This window comes from Botryllus schlosseri, chromosome 12, assembly GCF_051294905.1.
Source record: "Botryllus schlosseri isolate E-star chromosome 12, Bs_hap1, whole genome shotgun sequence".
In the NCBI taxonomy this organism is placed as follows: domain Eukaryota; kingdom Metazoa; phylum Chordata; class Ascidiacea; order Stolidobranchia; family Styelidae; genus Botryllus; species Botryllus schlosseri.
The window spans coordinates 12,081,098-12,096,626 of NC_137247.1; the positions used below are offsets into that span (position 1 = coordinate 12,081,098).

A 15,529-nucleotide genomic window follows, 5' to 3' on the forward strand; every position below is an offset into this window, starting at 1 on the left:
GACACCTTACGTAATGAAATTAGAAAGCCTTTATTGATTGTCAGTTAGCGTGCTGAAGATAGAAATTCGGTCATGCAACTCTACGTAGTTGCCTAATTGAGCATATACAGTATACATACAGTATACACATTATACAATTACACATTACACAATCATACAACGTATAATCGCGGGATGCATCTGCAGCTACCGTGGCATCGTACAATCATGAAATCCAGGATTTTTAGTAATGATATATGATATTTATATTGTTTTGCATGAGAGGAAAGCAACAGGCACAGTTCTAATTAGGGTTGTGTTTAAAACAAAAATCAATTTAAAACACACATGTTTAAAACATGCCCCTTGTTAAAACATGTTTTTTATTGTGTTTTTTTTGTTTTACCCGTGATATCCTAATGATGACGAATACCTTCTAAAATGACGATACAGTGCTTACTGCTGTTGCACGGCATGGAATGCTCGAAGAAAATTCTTGTATTCAACGAATATTTTATTGAAAAAAAATCACTGAGTGGCTCTCACGGCACACTGAGTAGCATAGAGCAACAACTGCTTTACTTTTACGAAATCATCGTCAATATAGTCCATAAATAAGCTTACTCGACGAATCAGACATCTCGTTCAGGGATTTCTCCATTCTCATCACATCAAGAGCAATGTCCTCGCTGTTCTTAGTTGGGCATGTTTTCTCTACGGCGAGCACTACCTTTCCGCCATTATCATTTATTATTATCCAACGCGAATAATTGTGACAATACGGACTTGTCCAACCGTCTGAAACCATCATCAGATGTTCCGCCCTGTCGACGAATGATTGGATATATGCATTGGTTTTTGCATGTAATATCGGTAATACCGACAAACAAGCCTTGCTTCTTCTTAGTATTTTAAATTCTGGCTGTATCGAGAGACAGAATTGTTGGAAATGTTCATTTTCCAAAAAATTCCACGGAGCATTCCTGATTATCAGTGCAAGAACTAAGTGCTCGTAAGCAGAGCTGATAGCAGCCTGATTAAAAGCACTCTGTAAAACTGATGCATTGATGTTTGACTGCTGTTGCTGCTCCGGACACTCGAGCTGCGTTCACTTTCATCGTCCTTTTCCAATTGCACTGGACGAGCGAATTTGCATTTGGTGCTAATAGGGGTCCTGTTGCACTCCTAATCATCCGCGAAATTTGTCCATCAACTTCCTTGGCACAATAATTACACTTAGCCTTCTTTCGTAGGCCTACCTGTACGCTCGAAGAGCTTGCACAAACTTCTTGATATAAACTCCAGAGAGCATGCTTTCTCCGTCTGGTCCGCATAGCATCTATATACTGGTTGCAGCGAAACAATATCCAGTATATTCCAGTGTTGGGATGACTGGAGTCACCTTTTTCGTATGACTTGACTTGACCTGAGTCACTTTGTTAAAATGACTTGACTTGACTTGACTCGGCGTATCAGAAATGTGGATTGACTCGTGACTCGGAGCGAAATTCTCGATTTCAAGTCATCCAGTAAAATTAATCTTATCTTGCATATGTTCGGATTGTTCGCCAAACACTTGTGTAACCCATGAGAGCGACCGATCATTCAATGATCGTGCGTTTTACTAAGCCTCCAATATTCTCTCACAAATATATTGACCACAAACGAAGTGATCGCAGCTACAGCTTACGTTTTCGTAAATTAGTAGTAAAGTAATTTAATAGTAAAATATGTATTTCTGTTCTCTGTTCTTACCTTAACCGAACCTCTTGTTTTATTGAAATTGAGTATAGTTCATATACTCCTCAACCATTGGCGCAGACTCGACTTGTATCATATCAATATGTAAATGTATAAATGGGTACTGTATTGCATCTTCTCAATTCGTTTCTCGGTTCTCTATCTTGGCTGGTAACTATATAAAATGAGGCCATATAATAACTTCCGTAGTTTAACAGTTCTACGTATATGTGAGCGATACAGCCTCTTATTGCAAGTATTTAACTCTATTCGTTCATCGGTTCGGAATCAATGACCAATCAATCTGTTATTCAGACACCTAGCGAAATGCAATGACGTAATCATGATTCATACTTTGAAAAGGCAACTTGACTTGAATTTTGAATTGACTCGTGACTTGACTTGACTCGAGTCACCTTTGAAAATCGATTGACTTGACTTGACTGGAGTCAAAATGTGCAATGACTCGAAATGACTCGTGATTCGAAGGTAGTGACTTGATCCCAACACTGGTATTCACACAACAAAGAAACACAGCAAGGCCTGTTCATTTGTGTTCGTTAAATGTTGGCCGTCGGACCATTGTCAAGAGCTTGACAATATCGCTTTTAATTTTACTATTATGAAACAATGTAGTATACGCAGGGCCGTAACAGCACTTCGTCAGGCCCCCCTCCAAAACGTTGGTTTTGGGCCCCCAATAGGGTGGTAAATCGGACTTCTGGGGGGCTTCGCCCCCAGACCCCCCTCCGACTATACGCTGTTTCTTCACTTGGTGTCCGGTTACTGAGTCAGCTTTGCCTGCTTAATCGCGCGAAGCGCGAGAAATTTCTATAATTCGTGACTGAATCGGTCAATATGATCGGTATTTCTTATTATTGCTATCAATTTTATCCTTTCTCTGATTCCGTAATCTAATTTATCGGTAGAGCTAAGTAAGGTGTGCTTGAAAAAGTAGGACCCCTCAATAATAATCGTATATCTCCGGGTGTACACCCGTTGGCAGGAACGAAACAGCACTTTGTCAGGCCCCAAAAACTTTGAGTCTTGGGCTCCCATAGAGTGATAAACCGACCCCCTCCCAATCACGTTGTTCGCTTTTGCCACGAAATTACAGTTGTACTGTATTGTTCAGTTAGCCAGCGCCAAGCGCGAAAATTTTTGATAATTCATGATAAAATCGGTCAATAAGATCGGGAATTGCATATATATTGCTATCAATTTCTTGTCTTCTCTACTCACGTAATCAGATTTACCGGCAGAGCTGAGTGAGGTGTCTTTAAAACTGTAGAGCCCGTAAATAATAATTAAACATCTTCTGACGGGCGGACTCGTTGGTATGATTTCGTTACATGATGTTACTTCGTGACCTCCTGTCTGCTATATCAAAAAATATAGGATCGCCCAAACGTGCTAAACTAATAGATCACGCGATTTCAAATTGGTATTTCTTCACTGGCATCTAATTTTTCCCTGCGGGGTGGTATTTGTCTTGTGAGGTTCAGATTACCAAGACAGGAACATTCGGCGCCAGTCATTTAGGCGCCTATGAACAAATAAACCTATATGTATTTCGTATATATAACGAAGTTTTCGGTCACCATAAGGGCAGTCCTTTTCGGCCAAGGTTTCTCGCTGCCGATCGTTCTGGCACGCTTCTTGTAGTCGCGTGATACATGGCCTAATACTGTATATGTCTTGGTGCGTCGTGGCGCGGTAATGGCCAACGCCGATATGCCCATTTCTGTAAATCTTGCGTATTTTTCCTTGGGGGAAGAGTACCCAATAATCATAACATTTGGCAGCTTGAAATCGCGCGCAGCGTGAAATACTTTTGAAAAAGTTGCATAAAGTTTTTAAAAAAAATACCCTATAATTTATGCTAATTCACCAAAAATTTTGGGGCCCCCTTTCGAGCTCGCCCCCCCCCCCAATTGGGCGGTTTGGGGTGCGGCAGTTACGGCCCTGAGTATACGCAAAACAATCACATCCTACAGGAAGTCAGCGACGATCATGTTTACAACAAACGAAGTATTTATTCGGTATACCTCAGGGCGGGCAACTTCTCTAGTCGGCGGGCCGGATTTAGGAAATTAAGTACTTTGCGGGTCAGATTGCTGAATCCATATAATATTCGCCCATTTATCCACATATAAAAGGAATAACTCGTATTTAATGAATGTATTTTAACGACGCCAATGTCACTTCCAAGCCATCTCACGCCGATAATGACCAATACAATGTGGATTCGAGAACAGCGTTGTCATTCGGGCTCTGCCATGTCTGCTTCTCTGTGATCAATTAACACACGTTGTAGAATTAAGATTTCAAGGCGTTCGATAAGCCCGGTACCCCAAATTTACCAAGATATCAATTCATTAGGTTTGAGTACATTGTCAATGCCGATTATGCAAGTCTCCTCGCTTCGACGAACTTTACTAAGAAGGTACATTACTAAGGTAAGGACGGATGGATGGATGGAAAATATATAACATCGAAATCAGTTAGGGAATATATTTGCTCTATATTACATGCTGGTCTTCGCAACTCCGCGATTCATAGAAAACCATGGGTTGTTAAATTTTATTGCTTGCGGATCCCTTTAAGTTTTGTGGGCGATTGCGCGTTCCCGAAAATTTCAGAAGCTGATTTCTAAAATAAACGGTCCTCACACCAAGCTCAACTGTATTTACGCTATTCCATGCCTAAAATAAGCTAACTTTCTATTAAATTTATTGTTAACAATTTCATCATTTCAATACACCACAAGACTGCGATATAATGAAACGATATAGGAAGGTGTCGAAACGATGACTAGATAAGTCATAGTCACAGTCTCCCTCACGGCATCATTGCCGAAGGATAATAGTCTGGTTATGTAAATTATTGGCGATGTAGTTCAAAACTGCACTTTCACGAATGCCGAGGGGATCCGTAGACCACAGTCCAAGAACCCCTGTACTACACCCAGTACACCGTTGTCGGTCCGTTGGTTCTCAAAGTCGATAGGGTGTTGTTTCACTGCGCTACGATTGTCGGATAGCTAGCCAACAATAATTGAGGCAAATTCATCAGTGCCTCGCGGGGTTATCGTTTCTCTGCGCCGTCATTGGACGTAACAACGATGAATTTCAAATTCATATGCGATTTAGGGGGTGTTATGGTGCTTTGATATTATTAAGTTTTGGATTTTCGGAATCAGTGCGACAATATGATATCCAATTGATACCATAAATTATATGTTCTGAATTGTTATGATCAATCGCGCGATCGCAGGCTCGGCTCGTCTGCGCCCCACCTCTTTCACGATATATTATTTAATAATAAATATGTCAATTGCGCGACTTTGGGTGTTAAAATGCTCAAAATCAGTCGTGCATGAAAATCGATAAAAAATATCACTTATCGAAGGTTTTCACAATTTTCTTTTACTTATCCTGCCTCACTTCACCGGTAGCGTATGTTTGAGTCGGCGTTTGCTTCGGTCGGTCGGAGGGAGTGGCGACCTAACTGCAGACAAGTCATCACCCACTGAATCGTTTTGTCAAATATTGCATTATTCGCGTAAAAGTCGCAGCGAATTCATATCGCTGACATTGTACAATATTATTCTCACGAACAGGGCAATTTACTTGGATTTTACTGAAACGCAATTCGATATCGAACTGAAGCGATGAGCCGAAGTCACACACACACATTTATGCGTTAAGATATTGACGACATTGTCGAATTGCAACTTTGCCGTTTGGCTGAAAATTATTCAGTCACCTGCCCGGCACCAACTACCCTCAATAGCAGCGACTCCACAGTCCACATGCACACAAATTCAGAATCGGAAAATTTATTTCGTTTGACCAGTAGATATAAACACTAGCAAAAACAGAATACATCATTCGACTCCACGCCAATGATTGAGATCGATTCATAAACGTCATAAATCTACAAATCAACTGCGATTCGAAATAGTTTGCAACAACACACGTCACACCTACACTCGAGTCGAACATTGGGCTACGCCGCAGCCTCCGACGGGCCTCGAATCAAATTGGTAAAATGAAATATTGCACGGATAAACAAGCACGCATCCACACCCAAGTCGAATCTTACCGCGAGAAGGCGCGATGTTGCTGCAGAAAGAGAAACCGATATATATTGGACATACAATGGATTCGTAGTTCGTTGAGAACACTTGGCATTGGGTAGCAAACGTAGAAGAGATACACAGAAGACACACACTTTCCCTATCAATGTCGATCTATGACTTACATTTTTTCAACAGAAATCAAGAAGAATATACAGCCTATAATTCTCGAAGCGGGCATATCGCTAACGCAATTACAGGGGGGCGATTCTCACCCGCTCCCACTCACAAATCGCCGCATGACAGAAATTTATTGAATACATCATCGCGGTTAGATAGAATACAATGTTATAACATAAAGAGAACGCGACTAAATATTCGCTTACAGTTAGTTAGAACGGATGAATTACGCCACGATATATAATGCAGAGTAGGGCAGTTCAAAAATGACTTTTTTTAATTGTACTGGCTACCCCATGGAATTGTTAGGTCAATTCCAACCATCACAAGCAAAGTTATTGGAGTACAAAATTTTGGATTTGGAAAAAATAGTATTTACGGTGGCAAATTCTTCAATTATTTGTCGTAGGTCTACCCACCGTAAATACTATGATTTGAAATCTCACATTTTGAACAGCAATAAAATCATTTCAACTGCTTCGAATTGTGTCAGATTTGTTGTGCATCGTTTTTTTCAGACAATCATGGGGTAGCCATTTGAAAATATTTTATATTTACTTCTAGTGAGTAAATCTAAAACTTTTTCTCTTGTAGCAATGCCACTATAGGTTGAATTGAGCCAAAATTTGTTCGCAGCGTTTTTTTTAGGTATGGTAATCGAACAAATTTTTCAAGTTTCCAGTACAATTTGGAAAAAAGTCATTTTTGAACAGCCCTAATGCAGAGTTACGCTGAACCGAGGTTTCAAGGCTCCCATGGCTAGGAATTAAGCATCGAAGTTATGGTATATTTTTCGGTGATAAAATAACGGAAACGCATATTGTTGTTACTGGTATTTCAAAAATACACTGTCTACTCGAGTCAAATCATTACAGTTGATACTCGACTCAAAATCAAGGTATGGATTCATTGTGACAAACCCTAGTCGCAACATCAATCCAGCCCCAGTCATCAGCGAGCGCCTACAAATCGATGCCTTCATAACTAGGCCCGGTTTCCGATTCCACACGCAGCCTTATATGTTCGAGCGTGCTCTTCAAATGCATGCTCACGACGTCGTACTCCTCCGCGTCCTCGAGCGCGGGCATCTCCTGCCGAATCTTCCCGAGCAGCTGGTTGAGTATATCCGTAGTCACGTCAGTGCAGCCACTCTCGTAGAAGTACACGTACTTGTTGAAGATCTCCACGAACAGCTGCATCTGCACCGCGGGCTCCATGCACTGGTTCGTGGTGCGGACCGCCTTTTTGAGGCATTCAATCACGCGGTGGCCGTCACGCAATGTGCCGCCTTCGGTCTCGGCCGTTTTGCCGGACCAGAACAGGTGAGACACGTGCGCCACGGCGCGGCTTTGGTCCGGCTTTTTCAACAGTCGAGACGATGCGTGCGCACACTGCGTTCTTAGAGGCGCGTGGCTCTCTTCTTGGAAACAAGACAGCTGCTCTAGCGTGCCGACGATCAGCATGACGGCGGAGAGCTGAGCCCGACTATCCGCAATCTCCTCTTCGAATATCGATATCGCTTGAGACATAAACTCATACGCGACTAACTCTTGATTACTGAATTTGATTCCGGAAGCGGTCAAAGCACCTTGCAAGAATAGACGTAGCGGGAGCTCAGCTAAATCGGCTTTCGACAACGCGTTGATGGTGGCCCTGCAAAACTGAAAAATTTTGTTACATTTCTTATCCCAGTTTTCATCCTCATCTTTCGCATCCCTGAATGTCATCAGCAACGCGTAGCTGGCAAACACAATCGCCGGTAGCGTGTAAGGCAGCCTTGCATTACCACCTTCACCGAAATGCTTCCGCGCCGTGTTCAAGATACGGAATTGCTGGTCAGCGTCATCCACACTAAGCAAGTGAATGAATCTGCCCATGGCGGTCTGCTCTTCGACAAAATCGAATTCGTCCGGGTCACCTCCGGGCTGGTCGGCCTGGTCTCTCACGAGAGGCGATAGCAGCATCAGTACTGAATCCGCCTGTTCCGGAGTCGACACCAAAGTGCTATGCTCCAACGCGTTATTCACCAGTCTGAGAGCCAGCTGCTTCCTTGCCTCGTAGTCCAAGTGCTCATAAACTGGAGCATAGTACTTCAACTCCACGACGGCGACAATGTCATTGCATGCGTCCAAAATCGATTCGAGCAGTTTCGTGATCTCTTTACACAGCGGGCTTCCAGAAGCGACCACATCAACGTTTCGACGCCCCAGCACCGCGACAGTAGCTTCCAACACTTTGTCTACATAATCGGTCCTGTCGGCATAGCACTTTGTTGCTAGATTAGTCAGCGCGGCGTGCATCGACACGGCATGCTCGCATGGCATTTCATTCCGAGCCTCTATGATTTTCGCCACCTCGTCCGAAAAGATATCAAAAAGCTCTACGTCGCTAGGAACGCCGTCCGAATCGTCACGGGCCGCGTACAGTGCCAGCCGGTCAATTAAGGCTATGATCGTGTTCTTGACGTTCACGCTAGGGTGCAATCCAGCGCAAGCGGTCAGAAAACTCCCGAGCGTACGCAAATGAAAATCGTCGGGGAAGACCTGTATCACGCACTCCATCAGGTACTCCTGCGCGATCGGGTCCCGACAGTTCACCACCTGCTCGAGTATCGATTTCAGTACGTTACGCTCGTACTCCGCCGTAGACAGGCCTTCGAGCTGACTCAACCGCACCAGATTAGTGCCGACGAGAATGCGCAGCTCCTGCCTCTCTCGCTCTCTCTTCTCTCTCTCGCGGCTGTGCCCGAGATGCTGCATCCGCACCCAGAGCTTGTTCATCTCCGTGAAGTTGGTCAAGATGAAATCGATCGCGTCAGAGCCAACGTCAGACTTCTCCGTCTCCGAGTCTTCATTTTTAACAGGCGCAGCACCAGGCAAAACATTTTTGGTGCATTGCAGGAGGTAGTACCTCAAAAAGAGGCCGCGCAACGGATGCTGTACTCCGCGGCACATCTCGACAAGATCCTGTAAAATCACAGATGCTGCCGATGGCTTGGCTTTGATATAAACCACCCCGACCGTGACAAGAAGGTACAGTCTGGGAATAATGTCGGCCGAGTACTGCACAATCTCATACAAGTTTCCGACTTCCTTCCCGTTCTTGAAATCTTCGCTCAAGTGCGACTCGAGATGTCGTAGCTCGTCGCATACTGCCATATACAGCTCGTAGTAACACTTCGGAGACAGATCAGATGATCTTAGCTCACGGAGCATAGCAGATGCGTGCCGCATCCCGTCCATTAAATGGTCGCGGTCCAGTTCGCGTTTCATTTGAAAGCTCTCGTTTTTGACAGTGTGAATCGCGTTATCTAAAAGACGTTCTTGATCTTCCACCGAGTCTCCCATGGCTACGAATTATGTACTTGCTTTCACAATATCTCGGTAATGCACTAGATACAGATTATCGTTAAAGCTCAGTATGCATTAAATAGAACCGGCAAGGTCTGTGAAGAAAAGTTTAAGATTACAGAAACACAATAACACACGCGTTCAAGAACAGTCAAAATGCTTTCCAGGCACAGTGGCGGGAATAATAACCTCATGAACTTAGCGCAAACCGTAGAGAATGGGAAATACAACGCAGTCATGCTAACAACAAATACACTGAGCTAAGCAACAGACTTGGATATATAACATGGGGGTGGGTGTGCTTTGTCCACGGGCAACCTTGATTCATTAATTATTAAGGTGTCGGGTTGTATCTAATATGCGTGACAAAAGAGGCCAATGCCCTAAGCGATATTTTCCGCTAAACAAAGTATCTTGCAGGGGTAAAACCTATCTCAGTGAGAGAAATGTAAAAGGGTCACACCAGCAAAATGTTTTGCACCTGACTATAGCTATATCTGGTTATGAAAGATTATCATCAAACTTTTGCGAGCAAACAGATCAATTACCGGCAGAAATTGCACAAACATACACTCGACAAACAAATCGGTTTCTTTCTGCCGAGTCATCCTTCTTTCGACATATTACTAACAAATTTCCGTTGCTTGATCACAATTTCTCTGTACAGACTCGAATCCCATTTCACTGATGTCTTAATGTGATGCGCTTGCATGATAAGTTGGTTTGGCTTCCATTGGCACCTACCAAATACACGGCAAAACTGATCTTCGGCCGGCATATCCTGTATGTCTATTCCTGTAAGGTCTAGCAAGATATGACATTTGTCGCCCGCATCAGGGCCAATGAGCTTTGCCGTGGAGGTTGTAGGGTCGTATTCCGTGAAAACACCAGTCACAAAATATTGACGATTGTCGGCGTGGCGCTGCTTTTCAACAAGCTCCCCGATAAAAGTGAGTTCCGTCATTAGCATAACACCATGCCGAAGTCATAAAGTGTTTTTGAGTCGTTTGAAAACCGCATCCAAGGCAAACGCAGGATAGGCTTTATATTCCAATTCAAATTCCGGGTAAAATAATAGATGCAGCTATATTATTACATTGATGATACCACAATGAATATGCTTTGCAAATAAATTAATCGCAGCAATACAAGTATAAGGAAAAGTAAATATCAACTCTACATGGGGTAACTTTGCATTAGCACAATAAAATACTGCAGGCAGTGCAATTCATCCAGGTCGTGAAATAATGTCTGGACAAAAAACCACCTGTGCACAGTACACGGTGTAGCCTATTAATAGTATCTCGTCGGGTGGCTAGATTCTCAAAATTATAAATTGAGAAACACAGATAAGAATTTACAACCCCTCCCGCTAAAAACATGCAAATCAAGCAAGTCGTACAATAAGAACGAGAGGGTTTGCTGCACTTCAATAGAGCACTCAATTTCAATATGCATTCCTGCGATACAGCCTATCAGAGCTGTAATTTAGATAATTTGCACCGATATTGGATATTAAAAAGCAATAATTGAACGTGCACATGCGATGGAGCAATCATAGCCTACAGGCACGTACCCAGGCGGGGGTGGGGGGGAGCTGAATGAAGGTTGCTCGAAGATATTCCCAAAATTTACCAAGGAAGAATTAGTAAGGTCAAGTACAGGCGTAAATGTCGATAATCCAGGATAAGATATGCTTCCTATTGCTGACGACAATTATAATAACGATAATTATAAGCCAAAATAAGCTCCACCTTTTCCATCGATTTTCTTTTGACTGAGCAGATAAAAATACCAGAAAAGGCCATAGTATTCCTCGGTCGATGCGAAATTGCGCTAGGAATTGCAAAATTAGGAAATATCGGAGATTATGGAATCACCATTTCAAAGATAAGGAGCTTGACCCCTAAAACCCATAGGTACGTCACTCGTAGCCTAACACGATTACAGTTCGAACTCGACTGATGATATTGGACGGAATAAAAAGTCAATCTTCCGCGCTGCTATCTTCCAAAACCACGCCAGCGCCGCCTAAAGTGCGCGTTTCCTCGTCAAAACAAGGAAACGGCTTTATCGAATTGCCTGAGGAGTTTAACTCTGGCGATTCGAGATCGTTCACAAGCTGAAACGTAGCGGTGACGATCAATGGAAAATAACTCTTCCAAGGCCGCAACGTGCCCGACTGGTCAGGAGCGGATTCACCGCCAAGAGTCAACACAATCTGCTCCTGCTCTTTCTGTAAGTTAAGCGGGGTGTTTTCTGTGGATTTTCTTAACGCAGTTTGACCTTTATCATTGACCGACGCGACTGTAACTCTATATACAATACTCCTTGATGAGGAGAGACTGACGGATGACGAACACCGTTGCGAACGTACATTTCTTCTGAATGTAATCGTCCGTGGGGCGTGGGACGAGTAAGAAATCAGCAAATCCAGCCCAAAACTGTATCCGTTCCATCGCCAACAGTGATCAGCATCTCTCAACAGCATACGGCCGCATCTTAGACTGTTAGACTCAAAAGTATCGTTGTTGAACTCAGTCGGGCCGCTGTCTATACTCTGCTCTACACGCAGCATCGTCAGCCATTGTTGACGGTACTGCTGTGACATCCACGACCATGGGATTATACGGTCTCTCTCGAGCTCACGACACGAGACAAAGTCCCGAATGATATGTTGCAAACGCAACGCTTTGAACACGTCGGAATATGGTCGCCCGTGTTCCGATTCTAAGAAGAAAGTATTTGTTGATTCCGCTTCTTGATGGAAATATGCATCGGCCGTGGAAAGGATTGATTTAAAATCCCCGGAATAGGAAGGGTGTATCCTCAGGTATAACCATTTTTTAAGCATAGTATATATGTCCATTTCAATCTGTATCACCACCAAATTCGGTGAACTTACTACATCTGTTAACAACTCGGGATGCATCTCACTTAAAAGCTCCCTACTCTGCCGCAACATGAGATTGGTTTCGAACCAACTTATGGATTGCCTGCAGACGTCTTCCAGTCCGTACATCGACGCCGCTTTCAAGTAACCGAACACGTTCTCCATGCAAATCGTCTCTTTCATGACTTCTGCGCATTGCTGCATCAAACCATCCAACTGGATTAACGACGCAGCCGCTAATATCGGGATCACTTTGCTGGGAGGAATCATCACGATTTCAGAGTACAAAGAGCCGAACGTGATGTCTAAAGATTTAACGTCGATGTTCGAGTCCGGTATCTGAAGGTCAATTGTCTCCATTGTACTCTCCTTCCATTTGTTGTCGTACAAACTCCGAAAATACTTTGCTTGTCGGAGATATACTTTGTGCAGCTTCCATTCTTTACCAAGAGATCGAATTGTGATGTCGCTGTTCTCTCCGTTAACAAACAACGCATCGTATATGTACTCCGACGTCGACTTTAATCTTTTCTTTCTAACAGGATCGGGGCTTGACTTTGACGGATTATCGTACACGCTGTCGATATGCCGTTTTCGCGTTTGTAGTGATAATGGCGTTGCTCGCAGCCTGTCATTAACGACGGGTGCCGCATGGTGCCTTGAAAAACTGTTACCCATGATATAAAGACGTCACACAAGCTATAACATTGCTAATCAAAATAAGCCGAATTAGATGACACTGCTGTAAAATGTGAAAGAAGCTTTGAAAACTTGGCAACACCAGAATGTATTTGCAGAAGGGCGAAGGAAATATGAAGACCTTCGTATCCTGGCAAGCGGCAAGCCCGGATGGAATCTCGATTCTCGATACTTCTCCGTCTCCCTCTGCAATTATAGGCGACTCAAATGCACAAAGCTTGGAGACCTTTTCCAATTCGTAACCTATACATGTCGTGTTTTACTGTAATCGAATTAACGCATAGTCTCTCTCCATCTATACGAGCGTCAAGCTTGTTGTGTTACTTCATTCAAATCATTGAAAAAATATAGCATGAACACCGTAATGAACATGAACAATAGATTTCATAATTCCCAGAGAATAATATTAAATCAAATCAAATAGTGCATTGAAAATGCTTACTTACACAAGAAGTGAAATATTTATGACTATTTCTTCTATTCTGCAATCTATACAGCTGCCATTGCTATGAACTTCTACTTCCCAAATTCCTACATTCGCGAACCTCGAACCCGAAGCTGTATAGCAGAGCCAGTCATCCATGAAATCCAACGAAGGTTCTGCTACACACCAGAGGCAGTAACGAGCATTATAGGATTTGCCTCAGCTCAAAATATGTCTATAGATAACTCTAACCTACGGAGGTTAGTTATCTATAATATGTCGAGCTCCTGACCATAGATATCAACCTATAATGATCAGAGGTGGTTAGTAACGTAGTACTTCTACGTTTTCGAAGTACTCAAGTAGTATTCCTCTGCTCGGAGTACTTATTCAAGTGAATCTAGTTTCTACTACTTCTACATCGTCATATTTTGCGACCTATTTACTTTTCACTATTTACAGTTTGTCAAGTAGAAAGATTGTATTTCGAATAACGGAGAGAGAGAGAGGACAAGACGGAAAAATGGAGTGTCTTTTTTCGCGGACAGAATTTTCGTCGGGGTTCGCGCGGCGCGAAATATAATGAAGGGACGAATATACTTCCACGAAAATCTCGACCACGTTGTGAAGCGGTTTCGTGAAATATGTGCGCAATTTCAGGCCGCATATAGTCGCCCATATAACATTTTAATATGGCTGTGAGTAAAGATCAATGGAACGCAGGGAATTAGGCCTATACGATCTACATCAACTGCCTTTCTAATCGCACAAAAGCGTTAATGAAGTATTTGCTACAGCTTCTCTATATCGCTCATCGTCTTAACTACGGGCCTTGTAAAGCGGGGGAGGGCGCCATACCGTCATATTCTCTGACAGGGGTACTATGGTGAAAAAAGGGAATAGAACTACTGTTCTATATAGAAAAGGTAGCATCAGGGCCATAACAGCACTTCGTCAGCCCCCCCCCAAAACGTTGGTCTTGCCCGTCTTGAGCCCGCCATATGATGATACACCGAACCCCATACCCACCTCAGGCTGTACGCTGTACGCTGTACGCCGTTTACCGCTACTTATCATCTAACATGGGGATCCGTTTACTGAGTCAGTTTTTCTCGCCTAATCGCGCGAAGCGAGAAAAATTCTATAATTCATGATTGAATCGGTAAATATGATCGGGAATTGCATACATATTGCTATCAATTTTTACCCTCTATCTGCTCACCTAATCAGATTTACAGGTAGAGCTGAGTCAGGCGTGTAATTAAACATCTTCGGGCGTATACCCATTGACAGGAACGAAACAGCACTTCGGCAGGCCCCTCAAAAAACTTGGTCTTGGGCTCCCATAGGGTGATAAAACCTACCCCCAATCACGTTCGCTTTGCCACGAAATTAGACGTACTGTTTAGTGAGCCAGCGCGAAACGCGAAAATTTTCGATAATTCATGATAAAATCGGTCAATAAGATCGGGAATTGCATACATATTGCTATCAATTTCTTGTCCTCTCTGCTCACGTAATCAGATTTAACGGTAGAGCTGAGTGAGGTGTCTTGGAAACTGTAGGGCCCGTTGGTATATGACGCCGTAACATGATGTTATTTCGTGACCCCCTGTCTGCTATATCAAAAAATATAGAATCGCCCAAACGTAGGCTACTAAACTAAAAGACACACACGATTTCAAATTGGTATTTCTTCACTGGTATATAATTTTCCCGTGCGGGATGGTATTTGTCTTGTGTGGTTCAGATTACCAAGACTGGAACATTCGGCGCCAGTCATTTAGGCGCCTTTGGACAATTAAACCTATATGTATTTTGTATATATAATGAAGTTTTCGGTCAGCATTAAGGGCAGTCCTTTTTGGCCAAGATTTCTCGCTGCCGCGATCGTTCTAGCACACTTCTTGGAGTCGCATGTTACATGGCCTAAAACTTTATATGTCTTGGTACATCGTGGCGCGATGATGACCAACGCCGATATGCCTATTTCCATAAATCTTGCTTATTTTTTCTTGGGGCAAAAGTACCCCAAATTCAAGATATGTGGCAACTTGAAATCGCGGGCAGAGCGAAAAATTTTTGAAAAAGTTGCATAAATTTTCAAAAAATACTCTATAATTTATGCTAATGCACGAAATAATATTGGGCCCCTTTGAGCTCGCCCCCCCCAATTGGGGGGT

General features: G+C 43.2%; 2 protein-coding genes across 2 annotated transcripts; both read right to left on the reverse strand.

The window, feature by feature from the left end:
• Positions 1-5,544: 5,544 nt before the first annotated feature.
• Positions 5,545-9,334, reverse strand: LOC145452002 (vacuolar protein sorting-associated protein 35-like). The gene has a single exon (XM_080330218.1). It carries the CDS (start codon positions 9,325-9,327, stop codon positions 6,943-6,945), a length of 2,385 nt encoding a protein of 794 aa, XP_080186344.1. The 5' UTR covers positions 9,328-9,334; the 3' UTR covers positions 5,545-6,942.
• Positions 9,335-9,424: 90 nt separating this feature from the next.
• LOC145452003 (germ cell-less protein-like 1) lies at positions 9,425-13,452 on the reverse strand. Its single transcript, XM_080330219.1, has one exon. It carries the CDS (start codon positions 12,899-12,901, stop codon positions 11,318-11,320), a length of 1,584 nt encoding a protein of 527 aa, XP_080186345.1. The 5' UTR covers positions 12,902-13,452; the 3' UTR covers positions 9,425-11,317.
• Positions 13,453-15,529: the final 2,077 nt, after the last annotated feature.

Excerpts from the sequence above, each read along its gene's own strand:
- LOC145452002 (XM_080330218.1), bottom strand. The coding sequence starts at position 9,327 with ATGGGAGACTCGGTGGAAGATCAAGAACGTCTTTTAGATAACGCGATT.
- LOC145452003 (XM_080330219.1), bottom strand. The coding sequence starts at position 12,901 with ATGGGTAACAGTTTTTCAAGGCACCATGCGGCACCCGTCGTTAATGAC.